The 27393-nt window shown below is 36.6% G+C and overlaps 1 protein-coding gene across 1 annotated transcript; it reads left to right on the top strand.

The window, feature by feature from the left end:
• The first annotated feature begins 5055 nt into the window (after positions 1–5055).
• LOC131078812 (uncharacterized) lies at positions 5056–26677 on the top strand. Its single transcript, XM_058016580.2, has 2 exons — positions 5056–5226; positions 25217–26677. The coding sequence occupies exon 2, from the start codon at positions 25285–25287 to the stop codon at positions 26362–26364; it is 1080 nt and encodes a 359-aa protein (XP_057872563.1). The 5' UTR covers positions 5056–5226; positions 25217–25284; the 3' UTR covers positions 26365–26677.
• The last annotated feature ends 716 nt before the right edge of the window (positions 26678–27393 follow it).

Below are 27393 nucleotides of genomic sequence, written 5' to 3'. Positions count from 1 at the left end.
ACTTGAACCTAGGACCTTCCATACGCTGCTGGAGTGCTCTACCACTGAGCTACTGGCCCCTCTTGGGGTCCATCATCAGTCTGGGTGTGGCTTATTTCCAACGCCAACACCCCCCCTTAAGCCACACCTCTTGTGTGCTTGGGGCTCCTAGCCTGGACCTGGCTCTGATACCATGTTGAGACATGGACCAGCTAGGACTCGAACCTAGGACCTTCCATACATTGCTGGAGTGCTCTACCACTGAGCTACTAGCCCCTCTTGGACTAGTCCATCGTCGGTCCAGGTGTGGCTTATTTCCAACACCAACATTAATTATATTAATTATGTTAGTCTTCTTTCTTCTTAAAATTAATTAAATTATATTTTAAATAATTTTATCACCTTAGCCTTATAATTAATTTATTGAAATTAATCATATCCCATTCTTCTAAAAAGCATTTCAATCCCTAACCTTAGCTAACATTTCTTCTAAAATCTTAATTAGTTAGTTAATCCCAGTTAATTAACTAATCCTTTGATTCCTTTAAATCACCCTTCTAAACCCATCATCTAGCCTAATTAATTATAGCCTTTAATACTGGGTTACACTTTTTGGCCTAACTTGTCATCGGAATTAGCATTTTGCATCAAATCTATACTTTCTAAAACCCATAGCAGCCAAACCATTAAAAAATTGAAGATGAAGTAAAATACTAATTTGTGAGATTTTTCATATGGATTCTAATTTTTTTTTTTAAAATGATTAGAAATTAATTGTCCATATTATTATGTTAATTTTAATAACTCAATATTTACAGTAATCAACATTTTTCATAAGTGACATTTATTTGGTAATGCATAACATTTTTTATAGAAATAAAGAAATTCTAATTTTGTAAATATAGAATTGGCACACCAATATCCAGTGAATGGATATTTTTTCATAGTTTTTTGTTACGTATATTTTTTTTAGTTAATTTTTGAAGACAAACTTCTTCTTTTTGTGTTGAAATGAAGAAATCAATACCTAGGAAAAAGATATTTCTAACAATTTTTTTTCTCTATTTTAAAAATTTTCCACATGTGTGAAACATAATCCTTGATGTTCGATAAAAAACCTACATTCATAAAAAATAAAACATAAATATATTAATGAAATTAAATATATTAAAAATTATACTATTTGGAAAGCTTATAATAAGAACTAAAAACTTAAAAAAACAAAACTTCTAAATGAATTCATTTGAGCCCCCAAAAGCTAATGTAAAAGTGGGTTTTTAACAGCATTTTGATAGCTGTGAAGCAAACTTCATTGTAGGTATGATTTAGAAGTAGAGAGATTCTATCCACAAAATTTTGATTTAAGAGTCTTTGATCTAACTCTCCTTAATTGATTACTTCAAATGGGACCTCATAAAGCTTAAATCATTATATTTTCTAAAAAATGTATGATTTTAGCAAAAATCAGGGTGTATCGAAAAGTGTAATTAGAATAATGATTATCATTTCCTTGAATTTTATATTCCTCCACTCATTCTCTCTCCCCATCTCCCATCTTCCTAACTTGCCCACTTTGTAATGTCCCCTTTTTGGGACATTAGAAAATAAATTAAATAATTAAGTTTTAAGTTGTCAAAACATAATAACTTTAAAGACAACTTAAATTGATTATTTATTAAAGCAAATTAAAGTGACTTTTATGTCAACACCAAATTATAAAACAAGTCACTTTACTCTTTAAGGGGAATTCCAGGGGATATGCAGAGGTTATGCGAAGAGTCACAGGGATGTGTTTTTTAAGAGCATGGAGAGACTCATTTTGGCATGCTTGGTTTATGCTTGGTTGCTGTTTCTCTTGGAGAATTTTGGGAAGCTTTGACTTTCAGTAGGTTTGAGGACAAAAACCCTTGAGCTTGGAGGCAGTGGATGGAGAACCATTGTTTGTTGGAGATATCACTTAGGTGTCTCACTTTGTGCTTCAAGTTTTTATTATTGTTTATCCAATCAGACTGTAAGTTCTATGGCTACGATTGGATTTTTTCTGTTGTTGCTCTACTAAAGATTTAAGGCAATATTCATATCTAATTTCAGAATCTCCTTTTCAATATGAAATTTAATGATTTTCAATATAATTTGTTGGATAAATTGAAGTCAATTACATGCAAATTGTTTGTTAGTTTTTTTATGGATCATATAGTAAATAACTCATAATATCCATAGGGGGATCTTATACACATGCACTCTAATGTCTCATTAGCTTGATGGGTCAACTCTTTGCCATAATGGTTTTCCCATCCCATCCTCCAAAACATAAATGCCACCAATTTGGTTCATCCAAGGAATTTCAAATTTCTCGAATCTTCCCATGCCCCCTGTTCCCAAGGAATTTTTAATTCCTTTATCTTTTATTCTTCCCACACATCCTCTTTTTTAGAAGTTTTTGATTCCTCTCGTCTTCTCCCAAGGAATTTTATATTATTTTCCTTTTCCCAAGGTACTTGGGGAGCTCTTCCCCATGTACTTGAGAAGTGTGGAGACAACAAATTCCTTTATGGAAAATCTCTTGGATCTTCCACTTGTCCTCTCAAATCCTCTCCTGCTCACTTTCAATCCTAGCCTTCCATTCCTCTTCAATCTTGGCCATCCATTTTGGGCCCCTCCAATGTATAAATTGGAGTCTCATCTCCTCTCATTTTATCCACTTCCATTGCACTCTCATGCTGCTTTTTTGAATCCACAAAGTCATCCATTATACCCATGTTATGCCCAAATATTGCCACATATAAGCCAAATCCATCATCCATCAAATCCATCCAATACTATCCTTTTGTTGTGTAGTGGAGAGCAATCCACATCCTTCATTCATGAGGAGGAAATCGAGTGAAGGTCTTGGGTGCATACTTTCACTTCCTGCTCAATTGGAGGAGGAGAAGAATCAATGTCAAACACGTTTACATTTGTATGCTTTTATTGCTTTTGATTGTTATTTAACATTGCATGCTTGTGATTTTGCTAACCCCGATTTCCTCATCCTCACTATTTTAAAGAAGTCTCAAATCTGCAAATCAATCAATTCTTCATAAACATTCATTCAACCATGGAAGCTTCAAGAGACATTAAAGGATCATAGAGAATCACCGACTGATGATTGGATTGTACCTCTTACTGAGGGATTTGGTATGATTTCATGTTGTTTTTATTTTTCTACCATTGAGCTTCATATCCACATCATATTTAGTTTTAGATTTACACTATTGCTTTAGATCTACATTCTAATTTTGTGATTTAAAGCATTTTTAATCCAATCATTATCATTTAGGGTTTTCGCTCTAACACATTTGAGCATGACTCTAGTTTGCATATTAGACACTTTAGCTCATAGCAATCTTAGACACACTTAAGATTCATGAGAACAAACATTATTCCAATTTAAGTATTGGCTATTTGTGGAGGTGGAAATCACCAAGGGTTGACCAAGGCAAACCCCTATATAGTCACCACCCTACCATTTTCCATCTTGCAATTATAGCTACAAGTACCAGAGAAAGCCAAGAAGCTTGAAATAACATCAAGAGATTGTCTTAGGCCTGCTCCCAAAATTGAGATCTGATTACCTGGGACTAAATCACTAGGGGTGCCTCTATTTAGGACTAGGGTGTTAGGGGCACCCCCATCCTCAAAATTCCTCAGCAAATTTTACAAGTGGCTTCTAGACAACTTCAGGTTGCTGATTTCCAAATAGTGGTTTATACTCAAAAGACCAGGGCATTCTGAGCATCCTAGACCTGTAGATTCAACTTCAAATTGCAATTACAGGTGCACAATCATATCTCCCATCCATTAATGTGTCTATTACAACATTTCAGTGTGTTAATTAGTCAATTACAACAACACACGTGTCCATATACTTCATATTTTAGTTTTAGTTTTGCATTGTTCCAACATATCTCCATAGTTCATTCCCTTTCCAAAGCAACAAATGAATAGAAACCCTAGAAGTGTCATTTGACTATCTTCTACAAGTGTTAGTCAAATGCAATCACTTCTTTAGGTGATTTCATATTCAAATGTTGGTGTGAAAGTGGATCTTAGTCTTATGTACCGCCCAATTCCCTTTTTATGCTATACACTAACATTAAAAAATCCTGTAGTATATATTGCATCATTATCACATGATACTTGATGGATTGATACATATAACTCACAACTTGATTCATAGATAATAAAAAGACAAGATATAAGTACATCTAATGTAGAGATAATGTCATTATTTTTTAAGGTCATAATAACATATATGCTCAAAAAGTTATTATTTTTATTTAATTTTATACAAGGTTGGAATAAAGGATAAATGATATTAACTAATAAAATTGAAGAGGTGAATGATATTAGAAAATCAAATTGCTAATAAGTCAATTTAAAATTATTTTTATTCAACAAAATTCTATAATAACTTTTACAAAATTAATAATTAGACAAAAATTTCTAAATTTTAATTATTAAAATAATAATAATTAATTAAATAACTTTCATCATAATTCAACAAAATTTTGTAATAATTTTTACAAAATTAATAATTAGTTAGACAAAAATTTATAAATTTTAATTATTAAAATAGTAATTAATTAAATAACTTTAATCATAATATAATTAACTAATTAATTAGTCTTGTTTTTTGATAATAGATTACTCAGTAAACATCCATTAATAACATACACAATTTATTTCAAAAATAAATATTTTAAATGTAATTAGTTGAGAGGTTTCATGTGGGAGGTTTTAAGTCATTATTTCGAAAAAATTGTCAACCTTTGACAAAAAGGCGCACAAAAATAACAACTTTATGTTTTGTATGCAACTTTTTATAATTTATAATGTATCTAGAAATTTTATTTTATAGATTATCTTAATTTTTTTAAATATCAATTTTAAAATTTAATATTATAAATGATTATAAATACTTTTTTTCATTTTACCATATTTTGAAAATTACAATAAAGATGAAAAAAAATAAAATAAAAATAATAAAAATGGTCCAACTACTAATAATATTTAGTGAAGACTAATAACAAAATCAAAGAGTCCAAAACCAAGGGTGCAAGTACACATCCCATCTGAGTAGAGCAATTTGAAGGTCGAACGGAGTGACGAGGAGTTTTCTACCGCTTTAGGCAAATTCATTCGATATATTCGCTGAGACGACATACAGGCAGAGAGGCCTCGACAGATTACCTCAACGTTTTTCAGGTTTGTTTTTTCTTTCAGCAAGTCTTGTTTTCGGCTAAATTTCAGCACTATGTTTTTCTTTTTCTTTCTGTGCTGCGGGCGTTCTGGCCATGCATCGAACCTCTGACTTCAGGTCCCAAAAATCCTTTACTAATAATCAAATCACGACAGTTTTGTATTTCTGGAACGTTTATTTGCAACAATTTGTAGAAAACAATTATGATAGTATAGAGTGCGAAGCTGCGCCTATTTTTAAAATCCGGGAAAAATAAATCTGCGTTTCACTGTGTTGGATTTTAAGTACTTGTAAACCCTAATAAATTAGGGCACTTCTAGAGTACCATTCGAAATCGGCCCATGGGATAATTCTATCATGGTATGAAACTACAGAAGCACACATTCAAACCGAACGGATGTAACTATGAATGAATGTAGAGTCGCTTCCCATTCCTGCCCGAATGTGTTTGGGTTCAGATGTATAACGAACAAGGAAAGCAAAGGTCCTCTATAGGTTCACGACACTTGGAGCATATCTTTGCTTACATGTCAACTAACAGTAATGGATCACCCCAAACACATCAGTATGCTTCGACGACGGGCAGTTCGTACCCTTCTGCCCTCTATATTTGAATCATGCCTTCCTACCCAAGCTCAAAATCGTTACCATTATGCCCTCGCAGGTGCGTAAGACTCGGCAAGATTTTTTAATAAGAGTTACTTACACCTCTGCTCTTAGCAGCTCAGGGAAAACCCTTTTGCTGGGTAGTTAGAGGTGTGACTTTTGGTTCTGGACCAGGGTGATTATTACTGAACTTAGGTGCAATCTCCTAGTATATGGGATTGTCTGTTGACGGCGAGTATGGAGTGTCTTATGTTGGAGAACTTTGCTGAGGATTGACCTTTAATCGGGATTGCTCAAAATTGTGGGTTAGAAGTTTAGAACAGGAGTGATATGCTTGACCATCTTGAAAAATGATATCCAGGTCAAAGGAGTTGCAATTATTGTCGGGCTTCCCTTGTGGCTGCATTTCCTACTTCCAACGGTTTGAAAGCTAGTATTTGAAACAAAAAATACTCTAGAATAATAAAACAACCACAAGAACCAAGGACAAACAGAGTAAAATTGATTAAATCAAAGAGTCGAATGGGTCCATGGAGGAATGAGGCAAAGATCCATCTTAAAAACACAATGAAAGCAAAGAAGTGCCGATCCCGTTAACATGCTACAGTCCTTAACCAGCTAGTCACTGTTTGCATAGCGATAAACCAAACAAATCTGAACAAGTTAGAACATTTCAATAGTGAACCAACCCCAGTTAGTGCCTATTTGACTGATGATGAACAGAAGAATCCCAACTCATTTTGAATATATCAGCAGTGGAATGAACCGGCACTGAGAGTGTGGGGGCATTCACCTTTGTTTATCGAGGAATGAGGCAAAGATCCATTTTAAAAACACAATGAAAGCAAAGAAGTGCCGATCCCGTTAACATGCTACAGTCCTTAACCAGCTAGTCACTGTTTGCATAGCGATAAACCAAACAAATCTGAACAAGTTAGAACATTTCAATAGTGAAGCAACCCCAGTTAGTGCCTATTTGACTGATGATGAACAGAAGAATCCCGACTCATTTTGAATATATCAGCAGTGGAATGAACCGGCACTGAGAGTGTGGGGGCATTCACCTTTGTTTATCAGCGACTAATGAATCCCCAACCAGTTTTGAGCATATGTAAATCTTGGAAGTTCCTAACAATAAAGAACAAGCAAGACTGTTGGAAATGACCCAATGAGACTAAAGTATCGATACACAAAGACATCTTCAAAAATGAAAGAACGTGCAAGATTGTGATGAGGGGTCCATTCAGATGAGAAAATATTGTGTGAGTGAGTTACAAATCCGAAGTAAGGGATGATATTGCTCGGTATATGGCTAGCATGAGTAAGTTGAATTCTATTGTTAACTAAGAGGAGTTTTATTTGAATGTTTTGATGGCCTTGTTTGTCATATATGGACTATATTAGACATGTTCGCAAAAATACTTCATGGGAATAGCTAGCAAACCAAAAGATAAAGATTTTTTCAAGTAATTTGAAATAATCTAAGTTGCCAGCTTGGGTATGGGTATGAGAACCCGGTGTGTGGGTACGGGCAATTTTTGTTGCCCTTGGGTACGTCTGCACACACACACACACACATATACTAAAAATTTAAAGAAATATACAGAATTGTAAAACTAAATACATTTGATAGTATGATACTTCATCATTGATCAATGCCAAATGCCAAAATGGTAGTGATAAAGTTAAATATTAAATGCCAATTGATAGTTAAATATTGAATATTTATTTTTATCAATTGGCATTTAATAGTGATAGTTTTAGTTGTCTAAGTTCTTGATTCTGGTCTCCACTCCCATATCCCCTCATTGTAATCAAATTTCTTATATGACAAGAGATTCCACTAACTAGTGGGGGTTTGGGAGTGGAAACCCTAATGGGTTTGAGGGGCAGCAATGATAAGCTGCACAAGGTGTTAGATGTGAGAAAAACCCAATGATAGAGTTGGGCCGAAAGTGTGAGTTCGGGGGCTATGCCCCCAATTTTTCTTTTTTTTAGAGAAAATGAGAAAAGAGAGAGTGAAGAGAGCAGAATGATCTTTGTATTGGGCAAAATGATGCATTTAGGGACATTTTAGGATTTCTGGATTTAAAAAAAGGTCAAAATTTGTGTTTTTCTGTTGCTTTTTGATGCTCAGTGCGTCTGGGTATGCCCGAGCACGTAGAGGAACACCCAGTACGTACCCTAGGCATACCCAAACACTCAATTACGTACCCAAGGCGTACCCAGACGTACCCCTAGGTAAACCCGTACCTGGGTATGTGCCCCAGAATGGCTGAATCCTGCAACATAGGAAAAAATAGTTTAGGGTTAGGGAGTTTTAAAAAAAAGAAAGAAAAACACTGCAGAAATTGAATAAACACAGAAGCCTTAAAATATTCTGACCAAAATAATACCAAAAAATAGTGGAAAAGTTGCTAGAAAATTGCTATTATCACTATTTTATTGTGATATGCAATTTGTTTCAGGTATAATCACACTTTTCTACAGGCAAAGAGTGTTGATCTGTGTTCATTACAAAATATGCTATATTTCATTGCGTTTTTTCGTGTGGAAACATTAGGAAATGTAGGGATGCATTCCTAAGATTGTAGGGGAAGGGAGGCCTTTCTTTACGGGATGACAACTAAAAAAGGGGAATTAAAATACAGAAAATTCTAAATATTTGTATGATAAGGCCTTATATTCATTACATACAATATTTCAAAACATTAGAGTTTAATTAAGAATTCACAAGTCAACATACTAATTGACGTAGTCATGACCAGGGGGTCTGATAAGGATTATACAACCATACAACCAGATACACATATGTTAGTAGTAGAATCCAATGACATAATAACATACGATATTTCAAAACATTAGAGTTTAATTAAGAATTCACAAGTCAACATACTAATTGATGAGGTCATGACCAGGGGGTCTGATAAGGATTATACAACCATACAACCAGATACACATATGTTAGTAGTAGAATCCAATGATATAATATATAAATAGAAATATGATCTTTATTGATTCACATTCAACCTTACATTCAATATATACTGTAAGGGCTTACAGTATGAAGCCTCAAACTTCAAATATACATGCATAATTAGTGTGCAAATGCCAATCATCTCATATGACATGTATTACAATGATCTTTAATATGTTACTGAACAAACTCTCAAAATCAATTTGCAATTTAGGCTAAGTTGCCTATCATTAACTGCTAACTAACCACCTCCCAAATGGTCATGAATGATTCTTGTTGCTGTTTCTGGATTTGATTGTGTGTGTATTTTTTGCATCAACATTTCGAATCACACTCTGTGATTGATCATCAGGATGATAGAGAGCACAAGGAGTAGAAAAATGAATTGTTGCAGACCAAGGGTGACTAAAAAGATATGGGATAGGGAGAGGGGAGGGGGAAAGTTACACTTGTCAAGAAGTGGTTGGAGGGAGGAAAGAAAGGTATAACACAAAAGGAAAATAATAAATGTAATCAAATAATTAGATAGTAAGAAATTCTAAACTAATATAAATGAGAAAAAAAGAAGGGAGAGAAATAATATTTCTCATTAGATAGAGTATATGACATATTAATGCACAATGAGATGCTCAGGACCTGTCAAATGAATTTTGTGTGTGGTTAGGTCTAAGCTATGAAATTCCATGTGTTTCTGATTACAAACGACTCCATGTGTTTCTAATTACAAATGTCATTCAGACCAATAAAATTGGACGTGTATTCAAATGTTGGTGCGAAGCTTGAAAGCTTGCTGTTTACTCAAAAATGTCTTCCTTAAAGATTTAAATGAGCCATAACTTTGAACCATCAACTAGTTTTCGAAAACATTCAACATTATTGTAGACAAATCTATCTTCAAGGATCTCTGCAAGTGAATTGAAGTGATGTGCAACACTTTGCTTTGCAATGTTGCATAGTGAATTTGAATTTGAACTCTTATGTTCTTGAAATACATCTAGAACCTGAATATGTGTTTGCTGTTAGATTGTCTTTTGCGGTGAAAATATGATAACTGGAACTTTTAGAAACCTACAAAACAAAAAAAAATGTGAAAGAAAACATTTTTTTGGTTGTTGCAAGATTGCTCTTACACCTTGGAAGCTCTTGCATCACAGATTAACTAAACTTCAATATCTTGTCATTTGAGTTTTCATCATCAATGTTCATTTACAACAAAATAAAAAGGCTAAAATGTTACAATTACAAAATGACAAAATGGAGACAACTAGATCTACAACTGCTATCCCTCTGCCTCATCTTTGCCTAAATCTAAATCATGGTTGGGATTTGAGTCATTGCCAATATGAGGGACTGCTTTATCCAACTGAGCGCAAACCAATTTGTCTAATGCCTCCCATATTTTTTTGTGGCATCTTTGGGATCAACCTCACACCATAATGTTGGAGTTTGTTGATCTTGAAGTCAGAAGCATAGTGCATGGCCACCAAGTACTTGACTTGTTGAGAGGTATGCCTATTCCTCTTAATTGACTGAATGGAGTTGTAGGTAGATCAATTCTTGTTTGTAGTAGAGGAATCAACAACTTGTGAAAGGAGTTAAGTGTCAATCATCTTCAATTCTAGTGCATTCTTTCCATGTCATATCCACCATCCATTAAGGTTGGATTGAGCTAGTGCAACTCTATTTATTTTCATTTCTAGTCTACTCAATATTGGGCCTTGAAGATTATCAAAAACTATTTACTATGTTTGCAATGCCATACATTTTTAAAGGGCTCTAATTAATCCTTCTTTCACCTTTTCATCATCAGAAGGAGGCACTCTTTGAGCCCTTGGTGCATATCATTTGATTTTTAGAGCATAGGTTGCTACATGAAGTGGAGTGTTCATAGTGTTCTATTGTCACATCACAATGGGCCTAATATCCTCATATAATCTCATATCAACATTCTTGCTATGAATTGTTTGCTTAATATGCTCAAATATGCTATCAAATGTTTCGTAGATCTTCTAAGACTAGAAGTGTTGAATATAGTGTTGTCATTGATGTCAAAGTATCGAGTAGATTACTGATGTCAAGGAGGTTGCTGAACTGTTGAATTACTGTTAGTCATGTCAAAGCATTTGAGAGCAACAAAGGATACAGTCTAGGAATGATTGGTGAGCTCTCCTGATGTTATCATTATGTACCCACATTTGTTGTTACTGTCTGCGGAAGTGTCTACAGTAGTTTCCTGAGGTTTGTTGCTGAGAGATAGTATTTGTACCTATTTGCATTGTCATGGTCTTTGGTACCACATTCTACTACAATGAAGTATTATGTTTTGCAGTTTGGAAGATAAGTAAGGCTATACACGAAGACAAATATTCTAGAGTTTCAAACGATTTGGTCAAGCAGACAAAAAGTTAGAAGTGACAGAGTGCACATTGTATTAGCTTGTTGATTGTGCAGATGTTCCTGTTGAATATGCCAGAGAAGGATAACATGCGCCAATGGAAGCGTATGAAGGTAGTTCGGGGTCAGTTGAGTTCATGTTGAGTAACACATAGTGTGATCCAACTCTTGGTGTAACATGTTGGTTTTAGGACTGAGTCAACTACACGTTTGGTTTAAGGAATGTACGCTTGGCTGACTTGCAGATATTGTAAATATGTTCTTGGCCAATATGAAGATTTGATTAACATTGGAATGCAGATATAATACCAATCAGATTCATTCCAATATGTGGTGGTTGTGTTGAGGTCATAGTAGTGGCAAAAATTGTGCAAGTTGTATGCTCAATAGAGAGTATGTGTTGTGAAATGTGCGAACTATTATGTATATCTTATACACATTGCTAAGAGTGTTTTGAAGCGAATTGCATCAGATAGATGATGAGGGTTGAGTTTGACAGATCCACATGATATATCTTTTATATTTCCTATATCTTATTTGTATTTAATGTTGGTGCCTCATAATTTGAGTTGGTGCTCAGTTCTTTGGACTAGGAGATTGATGTCTCCTGTAGGTTGGTGCTTGCAAATCTGATTGGGGATTGGTGTCTTTATCTAAGGTTGAAATTCACATGGGTTGCTGCAAATCATTGTAAGCTCTTTATTTTTGTGAGGCTGGATTTGGGCAGTAGATCCAAATAACTATTCTAACCGTGGTTTTCCCCTTTTGGGTTTCCACGTACATCTGGTGTTCTGTTTTTATGTGCGAATGTGCTACATTAGCATAATTGTTTTAATGATAATGTGACATGTGGTAACGGTTGTAATGTTGCATTGCATTTGAGCTTAAAACTGGTATATACTGATTCACCCCCCCTCTTAGTAATCCGTGTGCTTAATAATTGGCATCAGAACTAAGTTCCTTGGAGAAGCTTAACCACTTGAGATAGATCCAAGATAGTGCACACAACAGTTCAAGGTCTTTCTTCAAGCAAGGCACCACTGTTTGATGGATCCAATTATGTATTTTGGAGTGCAAGGATGGGAGCCTATTCAATGGCTCTAGGGTTTGATGATTGGCAATTCGTTATAGATTGTTTGAGATTCAAAAAAATCCTCCAAGAGATTAGGCAAGAAGGGAAGCATGTGAGACTAATGCAAATGCAAGAAATGATATTTTATGTGGTTTATCAAACTTTGAGTTTGTAAAGATAATGCATTTCAGGATTGCAAAGGAGATTTGGACAAGCTTTTCATAATATCTATGAATTTGATAATAATTCAAGGAAGCAAAACTTCAGACCTATCGAGGATTGTTTTTGATGAAATTGCTAATACCATCATAGGACTTGGTGAAGAAGTGAAAGAATTAGTGATTGTCAAAGAGGTACTCGGATCCCTTCCCTCTAAGTTTGATTCAAAAGTTTTTGTGGTAGAAGAAGCCAAAGATTTGAATAGTTTGACAATGGATAAGTTGCATGGGATACTAACTCTATATGAGATGAGGATTAAGAATGATAAAACTTCAAGAAAGGAGGCAACTTTTAGGGCATCATAACAGAATGAGGATTCAGACTAGAAGGATGATTTAGATCCGAAAGAAACTAATTTTGTGAGGAAGTTAAAAAGAGGTTTCAGCAAGTATAAAGGCAAGCCACCCTTCAAATGTTTCGATTGTGGTGAAATTGGTCACATTGCTTCTAATTGTAGTAAGAAGAGCAATTTTCATAAGCATAGCTTCTATACTAAGGAAAATGGCTACTCATTTGATGAATATGGTCAGTACACCTCTGGAAGTTAAAGTAAAAAGGAAGGAGCTCTATTCATAGCAATGGAAACCCTAGGTGGTGGTGCAAAAAAATATTATTTAGAGATGAAGAAGAATTTGAAGTGAATTTCGAGGAAGAACTTTATACTCACAATGAGATCAATAATCTTAAGAAAAGAATTGCGAAACAAGGATTACAAAGTTTAGAATACATTAAAACCAAAGAAAAATTAGAGAAGTTGATTATAGATTTGAAAGTTCAATTGGAACAAGTAGAAAGGAGAAATGGTATCTTAACAAAAATTAAGGGCCAAAGAGGAGGACTGTGAAAGAATTGAAGCGAAAGTAGTATCCTTGAGAAAGGATCTAGAGAAAGCAAACAACCAGTTGAGCAAGAATTTGAAGTTTGGAAAAAGTACAAAGATCCTAGATGAGATCATAAACAATTAGATGTCATTTCATAACAAGACTATTCTGGCTTAAATGAAAATTAGAACAGTAAGCTCACAATTTTTAGGATTGTTAATGGGTTGGATCGGGTTAATCTGGATTCGAGTTGAACAAAGGACGTCACCTGGTCAAAACCTGTGGAGGGATGGTGTGAAATCAACTTTGATGGTGCCTCTAAGGGCAATCCTGGTCCTTTGGGTGTTGGTTTTGTGGAATAGGATTGGGCAGGAACTATCATTGCCATGGGTGGATGGAACAAATAACGTGGTTGAGGCAATGGTGGCCCTTCAAGTAGTCAAATTCGGCAAACGTTTGGGACTCTTGAAAATCCATTTGGAGGGTGATTCTCTAATCACCATTAATGCAATTATTTCAGGTGATTTGTAAGGCGGCCCTTCAAGCGGTCAAATTCGACAAATGTTTGGGACTCTTGAAAATCTATTTGGAGAGTGATTCTCTAATCACCATTAATGCAATTATTTAAGGTGATTTGCAAGCTTGGCTCTTGCAAAAGTACATTTTTGCAATCAAAAGTGAATTGGCAACTTTCGATAGTTACCAAATTAGTCATGTTTGGCGTATGGGAAATAAGGTGGCGAATGTTATCCAAATGGGCGCTATCGTTTAATGATGTCGAGGAGATGAGAGTTGAGGACTACTATACTCACACATTCAATGACTGACATCGTTGGCACACAGTTGCATGAATGGAGCATTAATGAGACAACAAGGGAAGGTGTTTGATGGGACAAGGGTCTCAAGGTGGCGAAGAGTGTTTTTTCTCCACAGATTGAAACAAAGGTGATTGGACTGTGACAAGGCAATGGAGGCAAATTTCAATTTGGTGACCTCTCGTCAACATGTGGCCTTTTTTGGGCTGGTTTTTGCGAAGCGACGCAGAATTTGTGCAAATGATGGAGTTGCTGTTGGGTAAAGTCTTTTTTCAAGTGAATCATCGTTATAGAATCAACATGGACATTGTCACCATGGTTATTGCGTGGGGCTTGGACTTGGGCAAGGCCACAAACACCATTAAATGGGTAATGAGGGCGATCTTGGAGGAGGATTGGATGTTCGGTCTGGACTCTATTTTGGAGTGGGCTGTCTTGGGAGTGGGATTTGATATCAGAGAGGGCATTGATTGCTTGAATGTAGAGGAGGTGCATGAATTGACTCCTTTCATGCGTTGGCCAATTGGGTGCAATAGGGACGAGCGGTGAGTTGAGGCGCTTATTGGGTGGGAGTCGTTGAAGGCTTTCATTGAATAGAAGGAGGCTATGACGAACAGTGCATTGGTGGTTGTGGACACGAAGGCCAAAGGGAAAGGGAAGCGGTGTGCGAGGAAGATGAAGGTGGCGAAGTTGAAGAAACAGTCACAGAGGTGGGTGTCATGGGCACAAAGTGAAATTCTCTGTTTTTCTTCTGTTCTTGAAAATTGTTCATACTGTTACAATGTATTTATCGGGGGTTTGGTGGGTGTATCTTTGTTATTGGTGGGATGGAGTTTTTGATTTTTTTGTACCCTTTTGTGTTACAGATAGTGGTGTGTGGGTAGTTTCTATGGTTTGAGAGGGTAGATGGATTGTTGCAATAGATAGTGTGCTTTTTGCATGGTAATGTATAGCTTGATTAGGGCTTCATGGTGGGTGGTGGCTTTGGGGGGGTGAGGTACTGGTCTTTTTGAATCTCAGACCAGTCAATTTTGGATGGTAGCATAAACTTTGTAATTTCCTTATTTTAATATTAATAAATTATATCATTATTATCTATCAAAAAAAGAAAATTAGAACAGTAAGGCTATTGAGCATCTCTTGAAAACAACTATAAAGGATCTAGATGAGTATGGCTCCGAAAGTTCAAGATCTAGGTAATTCAAGGTGACTGAGGACAACGAGAAAGAAGATGATGCTTTCTTCCTAGTTCATGGCCATAAGAGGAGATTCGGAAGACAACGTCCAGGTTGACAAACATACAATTCTAGGTTCCATTATTCTTTTTTCGGTTACTATTTTAATTGCAATCATTTTGGACATAAGGTGGTAGATTGTAGAATGTTCACTGCAAGGAAGAATCATGAATAACTTCGTGAGCAGAAATGCATTTGCACCATTGTTTGATCTCAATGTTATATGTTACAAGTGCAACAATTTTGGATATATTGCAAGGTATTGTAGAAGCAGTTTTGTGAAGACTTCTAAATTAGCTGACAAAGAATGCACCTCTGTTGATCAAAAGAATGAGTTTAAAAAGGTGTGGAAAAGGAAGCAAGAGGAGCAAAAATCTTGAAGATGAATAATTGCTCATATCGCATAACATGCACAAATTGAAAAGAATGGCGAAATGACAAATGCTACAATTCTTCATCTGGTATGAAAGAGTCTGAAATTAGAGAAGTAGATGTTAACAAGTTTGTAGAAAGATGCAAGAGAGAAAGTGATGACCTTAGTGAGATCAAGGAAATAGAATGCCTTTTGGGACAAAAACATGAAAGTTGGCCATGGTACAAAAAGATGGTTAATGATAGTACATTTGAGTATTTTAGGCCTAAGACGAGGGAGTGATCTCTCTCCTTTCAATTTATGAGGAAGTACAGTCACCGCAAGTAGACAAGTTGGTCTTGTGGTGAAGTGCAAAATGTAACAGTGCATGGATTGTATAAGACATGGGGAGTGAAAGTCTCAGAGAAGGATCTAAGTGTCCCCTTGCCATTGATGTCAAAGGGGGAGAGAGAAAGCCAAAATGCTTCAGAGAGAAGAGCTAGAAGGAGAATGGGGTGTTAATGACAGGGGGAGCATTTTGTTGTTTGGCATCAATGACAAAGGGGGTGATTGTTGAATATAGTGTTGTCATTGATGTCAAAGTGTCAAGTAGATTATTGATGTCAAGGAGGTTGTTGAATTACTATCAGTCACGTCAGAGTTTTTGAGAGCAACAGAGGATAGAGATTAGTAATGATTGGTTAGCTCTCTTGATGTTATCATTATGTATTGACATCTGTTGTCCTTGATTTTCTAGTATATTTGTAGAGGTTTGAAAGTGTATGCGGTCCGTTTATAAGGTTTGTTGCTCAAAGACAACATTTGTACCTTGTTGCACTATCATGGTCTTTGGTATTGCATTCTACTGCAGTGAAGTATTATGGCTTGCAGTTTAGAAGATAAGTAAGGCTATACACGAAGACAAATATTTCAGAGTTCTCGAGGATTTAGTCAAGCAAACAGAAAGTTAGAAGTGATAGAGTGCACACTCTGTTAGCTTGTTGATTGTGCAAATGTTTCTGTTGAGTGAACTAGAGAAGGATAACATGCGCCTACTAGAGGAAGTGCATGAAACTAGTTTGGGACTAGTTGAGTTCATGCTGGTTTACACATAGCATGATCCTACTATTGGTGTAACATGTTGCCTTTAGGACTGAATCAACAACATGTTGTCTGTAGGACCGAGTCGTCGACATGTCTGGTTTGAGGAATGTACTCTTGGCCAACTTGTGGATATTGTAAGTATGTTTAGGCCAACATGAAGATGCAATTTTGGAATGCATATATGATACCAATCAGATTCATTCCAATGTGTGGTTGTTGTGTTGAGGTAGTAGTAGTGGCAAAAGTTGTGCAAGCTGTATACTCAATAGAGAGTACATGTTGTGAAGTGTGTGAACTCTTATGTATATCTTATACACATTGTGAGCGTGCTGAAGCAGCTGAGATGAGGGTTGAGTTTGAAAGGTCTGCATGATATATCTTTTGTATTTCCTATATCTTATTTATATTTAATGTTGGTGCCTTATAATTTGAGTTGGTGCTCAATTATTTGGAATAGGGAATTGGTGTCTTTTGTAGGTTGGTGCTTGCAAGTCTCTAGGGATTGGTGTCTCCATCTAAGGTGAAAATCTTGTGGGTTTGTGTCTGCAAAATCATTGTAAGTTCTTCAGTGTTTTTGTGAGGCTGGATTTGGGCAGTAGATCCAAGCAGCTATTCTCACTATGGTTTTTCCTTTCTGTGTTTCCATGTAAATCTGATGTTCTCGTGTTGATGTGTGAATGTGCTTAACATTAGCATAGTTATTTTAATGATATTGTGAGATCCGGTAATGATTTTAATGTTGCATTGGATTTGAGGTTAAAATTTGTATATTCTGATTCACCCACCGCCCCTAAGTATATCTGTGTGCTTAACAAGAAGAGTTTGTATCTACATATTAATGACCAGCAGCATAGGTGAGATGGAACAAATGTATCTTTAATTTAAAAAAACTAAAATGAATAAGATTTAAACGATAGAGTAAATTCTAATACAAAAACTGAATGTAATTTGTAAGTTACAAATATTAATAAAATCAATAATTTAGCAATAAAATTCGAAATCCCTTATGCCACGATGGATCACCAATCACTATCAAGGATCTTTTACTTCACATTTTTTTATTTAGTTGTGTTTGGCTTTGGTCATCTACCCCACTTTGGTTTAACTATCATTAATTGTTGAGGCTCTTTCACTTCAAGCATCTTTTTTAACAAAATAAAATAGTTGAGGAACTCCTCCCCTAAAATGAATTTTGAAGAGAGCAAGTGAGGTTGTGGTAGTTGCCAGTAAATGTTTGTATATCTCTTGTTTTTGTTGCCACTCTCTTTACCTAATCTGTCTAAACAATGTCTTTCAATATGTTGTTCAATGCATGAATGCAACACAAATGCTTGTAAAGGACCATCCACCATAATTCTAGCTAACTTGCACATACATACTGAATTGGTGACCACCTATACAACATTTGACTCCCAATCTCCTCTATGACATCCTTCAAAATTTGAAATTGGAAGTTTGCATTCTCAAAGTTTCTAAACAATCTTTAAGTCTAATAAATAGTAGTCAGTTGCACATGTGACTATGATATTGATGTTTAACTGGTGTCTCATATCAGTCCACCCACCCTTAATAATAGAGCAACTCGTCCTTAGCTTAGCCAAGTTCGCCTCATGACATCCATTAACAAATTGACCTTTATGACTCTGCCAAATGACATGGTATGGCATGGGCAAAGAAAAAATTGGCAATTGAAGAATCTGCCACTTGTTGTTTGTAACTAGGGTTATGTATGGGTTCGGATTGCCTTAAGGCAACATCCGAACCCCCTTTAGGTCCGGGCCCTATCCTAGGGTAACATGACTCTAATATATGCCCAGCCCAATCCTAAACACACACCACCTAATTAAATTAGTGCCAAAAACCAAAGGAGGCCGACTTGCAATCAAGGATTTCAATGTGTATAATTAAGAGACATTTGCAAGTCTATAATCATTAAGTTCAAATCTCATACAAATGCGAATTAGCTCTGCTGTGCGAATTCTTCAAGAAGGGTGCGAACTTAACTTCAAGGAAGAGTGCGAACCTATCCAGATTGGTGCGAAATTGTCCAAGAGGACATAGTGGATTTTGATGCAAGTTTTGAAGCATGCAAAGGGACAGATCTGATATGTGAAGATCAGATTCAAGCTAAGTATTGTACTTATGATTTAGAGGAGAATATATAATGTGACCTGTGGGTCTTTCATGCTGGGTTTTTTCCTCCTTGGAGGTTTTCCCAGGGTATGCTTGTTTGTCTACTGTTTTATTTCTGATTTATGTTGGCTTATTAAATACTGCAAATCTGATTACAATCTAGGGCATAATTAATTTATGTTGGCTTATTAAAGTACTGCAAATCTGATTACATACCTAGGTTTTAAAATTACATGGTATCAGAGCCAAGGTTATTCTAACCCTCAGATTTCAGTAAGCTCTTACCTTCAGGTTGCTGTTCGTCTTTTATTAAGATAATGACGGGTGAAGTTAGCGGGCATCATCAGGTCCTCATCAAGGAGTCATTCTTTAATTCATTGTGGAGATTCGAGTGATAAACAAAAAAAAGAGGTGTCTTCTCACAAATGACACGAACTCTTGAGAAGAAGAAGAACCTCTCATCATTTGAGGTAGGATATAAGACACCATTCCAGCGCCCAAGGAGACATAATAAGATTTAGATTTCTACATCTCTCTCAGTAGAATTGGGTTGAACTCCAGTGATATCGGTTCCTGTACACATACATCTAATTGATGACCATTTCTGCATAAGGGTATCTGTATATTTCTGCATATTCATTATATTGTATTCTGTATATTTTAATTGAATACTGCCATTCTGGATATCCTTGTTAAACAGTATATTATGTTCATACCTGCTAAAATAAATCTGAATTATGAGATATTAGTGTTGGTATTCTGAGTATTAATTTTATGATAGAGGAAGAGAAGTAACAGTTAGAGGAAAACGGTGATAGGGTCACCTTCTAGGCATGCCACCTCATGGTATAAGACCGGGGAGTCCCATGAGGCCAAAGGGGTACGGAGGGTTCTGCCTTTGGGCCTATGAAGGATGGACTTCCAGGGCACCCTGCTGTGATAGCCCTCCTACTCTTCATCATAATGAATTGATGTGTAAATCATGAGGCATAGGACAAGGATGGCATGATTAGGGAAAATGGTGATAGGATACCTCACTGGGTTCTCCACCTCAGATGGTATGGTAGATTTATTTGCTACTAGTCATGCAACTGCTATTTTGTATTGCTAACAAAATCAGTTGTATACCCACCAATCTTCAAACCCTAGTTGACTGTGCTAAGGCACATCAAGAGGAGATTGTGAAGTATGGCTTTTGAAGATAGACTGCAAAGATAGTTTCTTTTGGGGAAGCTTTCGGTTCCAGTGTTAGTGTTATCTAAACATCAACAGGTGTATTTTCCTTAATTCTTTATTAACTTTGTGATGAGAGACTTTATGATAATTGAAGATTAAGTATTCCTGTTGAATAACTTTGTCAATTTGTTTACATAGGTTTCATTTGCTTTTGTGTTTACTTAGTTTTGTAAAACCCTTGTTGGGTTGTGTGAAAGGAAAACGATATTCTCCTTGATTTAACCCGTGTTGGGCCAATCATGTTTTGAGGTTCCTTGTGATAGGTGTTTATCCTTGTAGGTTTGCAAGCAAGTTTGTGCCTGTGTTATCCCAAGTTAACATACTTATTACATTTGAGCTCATGTCATTAAATGTTGTGGCAAGTGCAGTTTTATTATGTGTCAGTTATTTGTTAAAATAACTGCATGACAGATTGCTTGCAGTTAATTGGTTATGATGATGCTCCTTCCTACATAGTAGAAGTTAGAATGTATTGTTGATTTCTTAGGACTTTTCTATCGATAACATTTATTGGCAATCTTGCTGTGTAATCTCTTGATGGAATTTATCCCCATCTTATCTCAACAATTGTGCTATGGTCCACCTTATTGAAAGATAGATGGACAGGATCCTTGAGATTAACATAAAAGATTGATTGTGCAGAAGTTAAGGAGGAGCGTCTCCTTCTGAGTTGGTATACTCTAACCTATGTTGGTTGATTACCTTTTATTATGAGTATTAGCATGTAATTCTTTTCTTGAGTCAAGCATTTTGTTCCTTTTCAATTTCATCATAGAGTATGATTTCCTATCCCGGAGTACAGGAAATTGATTGGATCTTTCAGTGGCTTGGAATGCTTCTGAAACAGGGCATACTAAATCTTCAAGGGAAATTATTGGGATGGGCATACACTCAAAGGAAGTTCAAGTACCTTGGAAGCTGTGATTGGACACAGCTGCTGTTGAGAAGGAGTTCCAGCTATTTTGGTATATCTTAAGGGGTTATGAGATTCAGGTGTGCAGATTGAAGAAAGCTTTGTATGGCCTCAAACAGGACTTTCATGCTTGGTATGAAAGAATGCTTGTTAAGTTTAGAATTTCGTAAAATGATGCTGACTCTAACATCTACTTTAAGTCATCCAATGATGAAATGCTAATTATAGTTCGATATGTGGATGATTCATTTCTTACTGGTAAAGATGAACTTATCATTAGATGTAAGAAAGAACTAGCTTCAGAATTTGAAATGAAGGACTTAGGTTTAATGCATTATTTACTAGGTTTGGAAGTATGGCAAAGGTCTAACGAAATTTTTCTAAGTCAAGGAAAGTATACTATTGTTATTTTTGAAAAGATTTAGAATGATGAATTGTAAACCCATGTCTACTCCTATGGAATCTAACTTAAAGAAGTTAAGTGTTTCTATAGCTAACTCTGATTTTGCAGATCCATCAGAGTACAGGCAGTCGATTGGATCACTGATGTATCTAGTTAACACTAGACTAGATATATGCCTTGCAGTGAATGCTCTTAGTCAGCTCATGAGCTTGTCCAAACATGTTTATCGTGTTGTAGCCAAGCACATCATAAGATACTTGCGAGGCACAGTTGATTATGGGCTGAAGCTGCTTAAGTTCAGATTGGTCAAGAAGTGTTACAGACAAGGAAAACTCTTCAAGCATTCACCCATTGCGATCTCTTGGACCTACAGGGACAGTCCTCAGTGGCATTAAGTATTACTGTAGATAAATAAATTGTTGCAAGTGTTGCATCAAGAGAAGCAGCGTGATTTCTTAAAAGTCTTGTTGTGCTATTTTGATTTATTATCAGGGTTGTATATTGATGCCTGACAATTCAGTGTTTTATGGCAAGACAATCCTATGTTGCAGATGTCCTCACCAAGTCTCTTGAAGCTTGAGATAGACTTGGAGCTGTGGAGAACACCGCCTTGGTTGAGAGGGAGTCTCAATCTTTGTGATACATTGTGTTGTATCAACCATCCTCTGCGGGCAATGTAAAATGGTAGAAAAGATCCTCTCCACCCTTTGCAGGCAATGTAAGGTGGATCCAGTCTATGCTTGTGTGCGAGCTGGAAGACTATGTTATGTAGTTCCATTCTATGTTTGTGTGCAAGATGGAAGACTACAATATTCTGATTGTGTCTATTCCATTTCTTGATTGTGTGCAAGATGGAAGATTATGATCTTACATTCTTCTTTGAGAGAAGACTGAGGTAAAGACAATAAATGATGGATATGCGTGATCGATGACATGGAAAGACTCCATGATGTGCATGAATAAATTATGTATGTATTCATGACTTGCAAGTGTGCATGTTAAAGTTTGAAGTCATCCTCCACCGGCATTACAAGATGGATACTATGGGATATTGTGCAAAGAGGAGCAAAGAGGAACCATTCAGCTAAAGTATATTAACATAGATGAACATGTTGTAGATATCCTTACCGAACCCTTATCCAGAGTGAAGTTTGAATACTTCAGAGACAGTCTTGGTATTGTGGAAAACGGAACCCTGATTGAGAGGGAGCTTCAATCTGAGTGACTATTTGTAGCACTTTGAATCATTCCTTGCTTGTGTGCGAGAATGAATTACATCCAATCTATGCTTGTGTGCTAGACGGATAATTGTAATAATGTAAAGACCCACTGGTGTATTACACTTTCTATGCTTGTGTGCTAGAACCATCCTATGCTTGCGTGCTAGGTGGAAGATGTAATTCTATGCTTGTGTGCTAGATCCATTCTATGCTTGTGTGCTAGATGGAACTTAAAGGTTTAGATTATGTATTCTCCTCCTCCCTAGTTAAGAGGGAGTGTTGTTTGTAACTAGGGTTATGTATGGGTTCGGATTGCCTTAAGGCAACATCCGAACCCCCTTTAGGTCTGGGCCCTATCCTAGGGTAACGTGACTCTAATTTATGTCCAGCCCAATCCTAAACACACGCCACCTAATTAAATTAGCGCCAAAAACCAAAGGAGGCCGACTTGCAATCAAGGATTTCAATGTGTATAAATAAGAGACATTTGCAAGTCTATAATCATTAAGTTCGAATCTCATACAAATGCTAATTAGCTCTGCTGTGCGAATTCTTCAAGAAGGGTGCGAACTTAACTTCAAGGAAGAGTGCGAACCTATCCAAATTGGTGCGAAATTGTCCAAGAGGACATAGTAGATTTTGATGCAAGTTTTGAAGCATGCAAAGGGACAGATCTGATATGTGAAGATCAGATTCAAGCTAAGTATTGTACTTATGATTTAGAGGAGAATATATAATGTGACCTGTGGGTCTTTCATGCTGGGTTTTTTCCTCCTTGGAGGTTTTCCCAGGGTATGCTTGTTTGTCTACTGTTTTATTTCTGATTTATGTTGGCTTATTAAATACTGCAAATCTGATTACAATCTAGGGCATAATTAATTTATGTTGGCTTATTAAAATACTGCAAATCTGATTACATACCTAGGTTTTAAAATTACACCACTTGCCATGATTTCACATTCAACATTCTTGCAACTTTGCTCTATATAAACCATATATTTACGGTTTATCTCTATTTTTAGGTACGGTTATCTTTGGACAAACCTTAAAACCTCCTTAGATACCTTTGTATAGCTCCCTTTGAAATCTTTATTGCACAAATGAGACAAGCAAACTTTACTCCCCCTGTTTTTTTTTTAATCTGTTTTAAGTCATAACAAATTGCAGAAGAGTTTATAGGGTTTGAATGGGACCTTTGCAGAAAGAATCCCCAATTGAAACTCTTTTTTGATTTGTGCCAAAAGTTTCATGTTCACTACCCTTACTGCTGTTCGTGTTGTTGTTTTGAGAAAAGAATTAGAGTGCAAGGTTGCAAACTGAAAAGAAAACAAAGTGAAAATTCAAAAAACTGTCTTAGTTGCTTTAGGTTTAATTTTTAACTCTAAATTTTGAAAGAGAAGAAAATTCTAAAAGTAAACCGTTGCTGCTTCCTCTCTTTAGCTGCAAACTGCCTGCTGAACTGCTGCTTTTCTTTAGCTGCAAACTGCCTGCTGAAACTAGCTGCCCACTGCAATAGTAAACCTCAGGAGTTGGCCCTAAACTATATGGATGATGCTGCAATAGTAAACATTATGATGCAAACTGCCCACTCATGTTGCATGTTCAATTTTTCTGTTGCTTTTAGGGACTATGAGCCAAGTTCTTTTGTTGCACGTTCAGTTGCAAGTTCATTCAATATTGTCAGTCCGTGGATGCTTCTTGGGTTATGCGGGTCTTGTGGGCCCTCACCCCTCTTGTTTTATTTTATTTTGTTCTTGAAGCGGTATATGTATTGATGGATTTGCCAGCTGTTCCTGGATGTCTCCAGATATTTGTGGTCGGCTCTGAGTGATGGGGGACAATGCAGGGATGTTTCTGACTTGGTCACCATCCCCAAAATTTCCTGGGTATGGGATGGGCAGAAAAGCCTAGAAGATGCATCCCATGAAACATAAAAATGTAATTTTCTGTTAAAAAAATTAGAAACTTTCCCATCCCTAAAATGTGCTGGGTATGGGATGGCCAGAAAGCCTAGGAGACGTGTCCCATGAGACATAAAAATGTGATTTTCTGTTGAATAAATTAAGAACCTTCCCAAGCAGCAATTTATCATGATTAAATTGCACTTTCTGCAATTACCCTAAGCTCCCACGTTCTCATTGCTGGATGATCTGCAACTTTGCCACCACCTATTCAAATATCCAGGTTATGGAAAAGCGTGGATTGAACCCCTCAAAGCTACAAAATACTGGAGTGTTTCAAGCCTTCTAAGCTCTAATACATGTGGATTTAAAGTGCATGCGCACTTTTCTTAGGATCAAAATACATCCATTCTCCATAATATAAAGCTGATGCAATAAGAACTTTCAATGTTTCATATCACGTTTCTTAATTTATCATTCGGTGTTTTTGTTGTTGTTTTTGGTTGTCATTACAATTATTAGTTTCTAGTCTTATTGAGCATCATGTTACTTGCTGTGTAAGTTACATTTTTTAGACCATTGAATTTCTTGCAGATTGACCAGTGGATGCAAGTGGCTTTTACACTTGTTGCTTGCAAGGTATATTTCTCTTAAGAAAAAAAATGCTTGGTACAAAGAGACCACTAGACGAGCCTATGATGATAGTGAAACGACCAAAAACAGATCTGTCAGCCTTCTCATATGGTATCCAAACATCCAATCAGATTGGAGTTCGTAAGGATGGGCCTCGAAGAACGTCCAGCTTGGAATCTCCTATCATGGCGTTGACTGGGCACCAAGGTGCGATATATACATTGAAATTCAATCCATTGGGAACTGTGGTTGCATCTGGATCACATGACAGGGAGATTTTCTTGTGGAACGTGTATGGAGAGTGCAAGAGTTTTATGGTTTTGAAAGGTCACAAAAATGCAGTACTGGATCTCCACTGGACTAGTGATGGTAGTCAAATCATATCAGCAAGCCCTGATAAGACTCTACGAGCTTGGGATGCAGATACAGGCATGCAAATAAAGAAAATGTCAGAGCACTCGTCATTTGTTAATTCATGTTGCCCCTCACGTAGGGGCCCTCCTCTTGTGGTGAGTGGCTCTGATGATGGTACAGCAAAGTTATGGGATTTGCGTCTCAGAGGAGCTATTCAGACGTTTCCAGACAAATACCAAATCACTGCTGTTGGATTCTCTGATTCTGCAGACAAGATATTTTCTGGTGGAATTGACAATGAGATTAAGGTGTGGGACCTGCGAAGAAATGAGGTAACCATGCGGCTCCAAGGCCACACAGACACAATTACAGGTATGCAGTTGAGCCCTGATGGATCATATCTCCTGACAAATTCCATGGACTGTTCTCTTCGTATTTGGGATATGCGACCATATGCCCCACAAAATCGATGTGTAAAGATCCTGACAGGCCACCAACACAACTTTGAAAAGAACCTCCTGAAATGTAGTTGGTCCTCAGATGGAAGTAAGGTCACAGCTGGGAGTGCAGATCGTATGGTCTATATATGGGATACCACATCTCGTCGTATCTTGTACAAGCTCCCAGGTCACAATGGTTCTGTAAATGAGTGTGTTTTCCATCCCACAGAGCCAATTATTGGATCCTGTAGTAGTGACAAGCAGATTTACTTAGGAGAGATCGAGACTAATGTAGGATATCAGGCTCCTATGTAATCTTGTAGTGAGCAAGAGCTGAGTCCATTCTTGGGAAGGATCCAGCTCATTTTCTTTTAAAAGCCAATAGATATGCTTTAATGTTTTAAATTTGTTTTTACCAACCAGGTCATTTGAATCAAATGCAATCAAAGTTATTACAAAGGCTGTGTTATTTGGTTGAAAGGGCCCGCTGTACGCAGAGATATACCTGCTTTAGAGGACTTTTATCCAAAAGATAACTTTATCAATGGTTGATACTTAGTAGTTAATACTGTTTGTTTATTTGGTCCCCACAGCATGATTAAAACAAGCATCAAATTATTCTTGCTGAGCTTCAATGGTTAATACTGTGGTTTACTTGGTTCACTTTCATGATTAAATAGTTTTCATGCATATAATTACTATGTAACCTGGGGACGCGTCCCCGGGTTAAAATCCCCCGTCCCCGTACCGAGGACGTTTCAGGGACTTGGGGACGGCTAGGGCTAGCCGTCCCCCCGCCATCCCCAAAATTGCAAAATTTCTGGGAAATGTCCCAGAAACTTGGGGACGGCAGTGACTCTCAAAGGGTACGTCCCCCCGTCCCCCATATGGTTTGGGGACGTCCCCCCGTCCCCTAACCGTCCCGAGGACGGCCAGCCGTCCCCCTTTTCCCAGCACATTTAAAAAACAAAAAAAGACTTGTGCCCAAAAAAACATTTTTTTATTTTATTATAGGTCTAAAAAATTGGATTTCATTAATATGATGGGTAAACATGTCTCAATCACTTCCAAAAGCACTTAAAAATAATGAGCAGCAGCCTGGTAATAAATTTCACACACTCTTAGGAAGCGGTAGTGCGTAAAAAAGTGGTTGTAGGTCTGCAATATTGGACTTTGCACAGTTATGAAAGGTAAACAAGTCTGTATCATAGCCAAAAACACTCAGAAATATGAATAACAGCTTGGTATAGAATTTCACAAACATCCAAAACTTTGTAGTGCATAAAGAAGCAGTTGTAGATCATAATAGAAATGGAAAACTATCAAAATATCCTTTAACCTTAA

Source organism: Cryptomeria japonica, chromosome 2, assembly GCF_030272615.1.
Source record: "Cryptomeria japonica chromosome 2, Sugi_1.0, whole genome shotgun sequence".
NCBI classification, from domain to species: domain Eukaryota; kingdom Viridiplantae; phylum Streptophyta; class Pinopsida; order Cupressales; family Cupressaceae; genus Cryptomeria; species Cryptomeria japonica.
The sequence above is the reverse complement of the archived record's forward strand: the minus strand, read 5'-3'. Positions and strand labels throughout refer to the sequence as shown.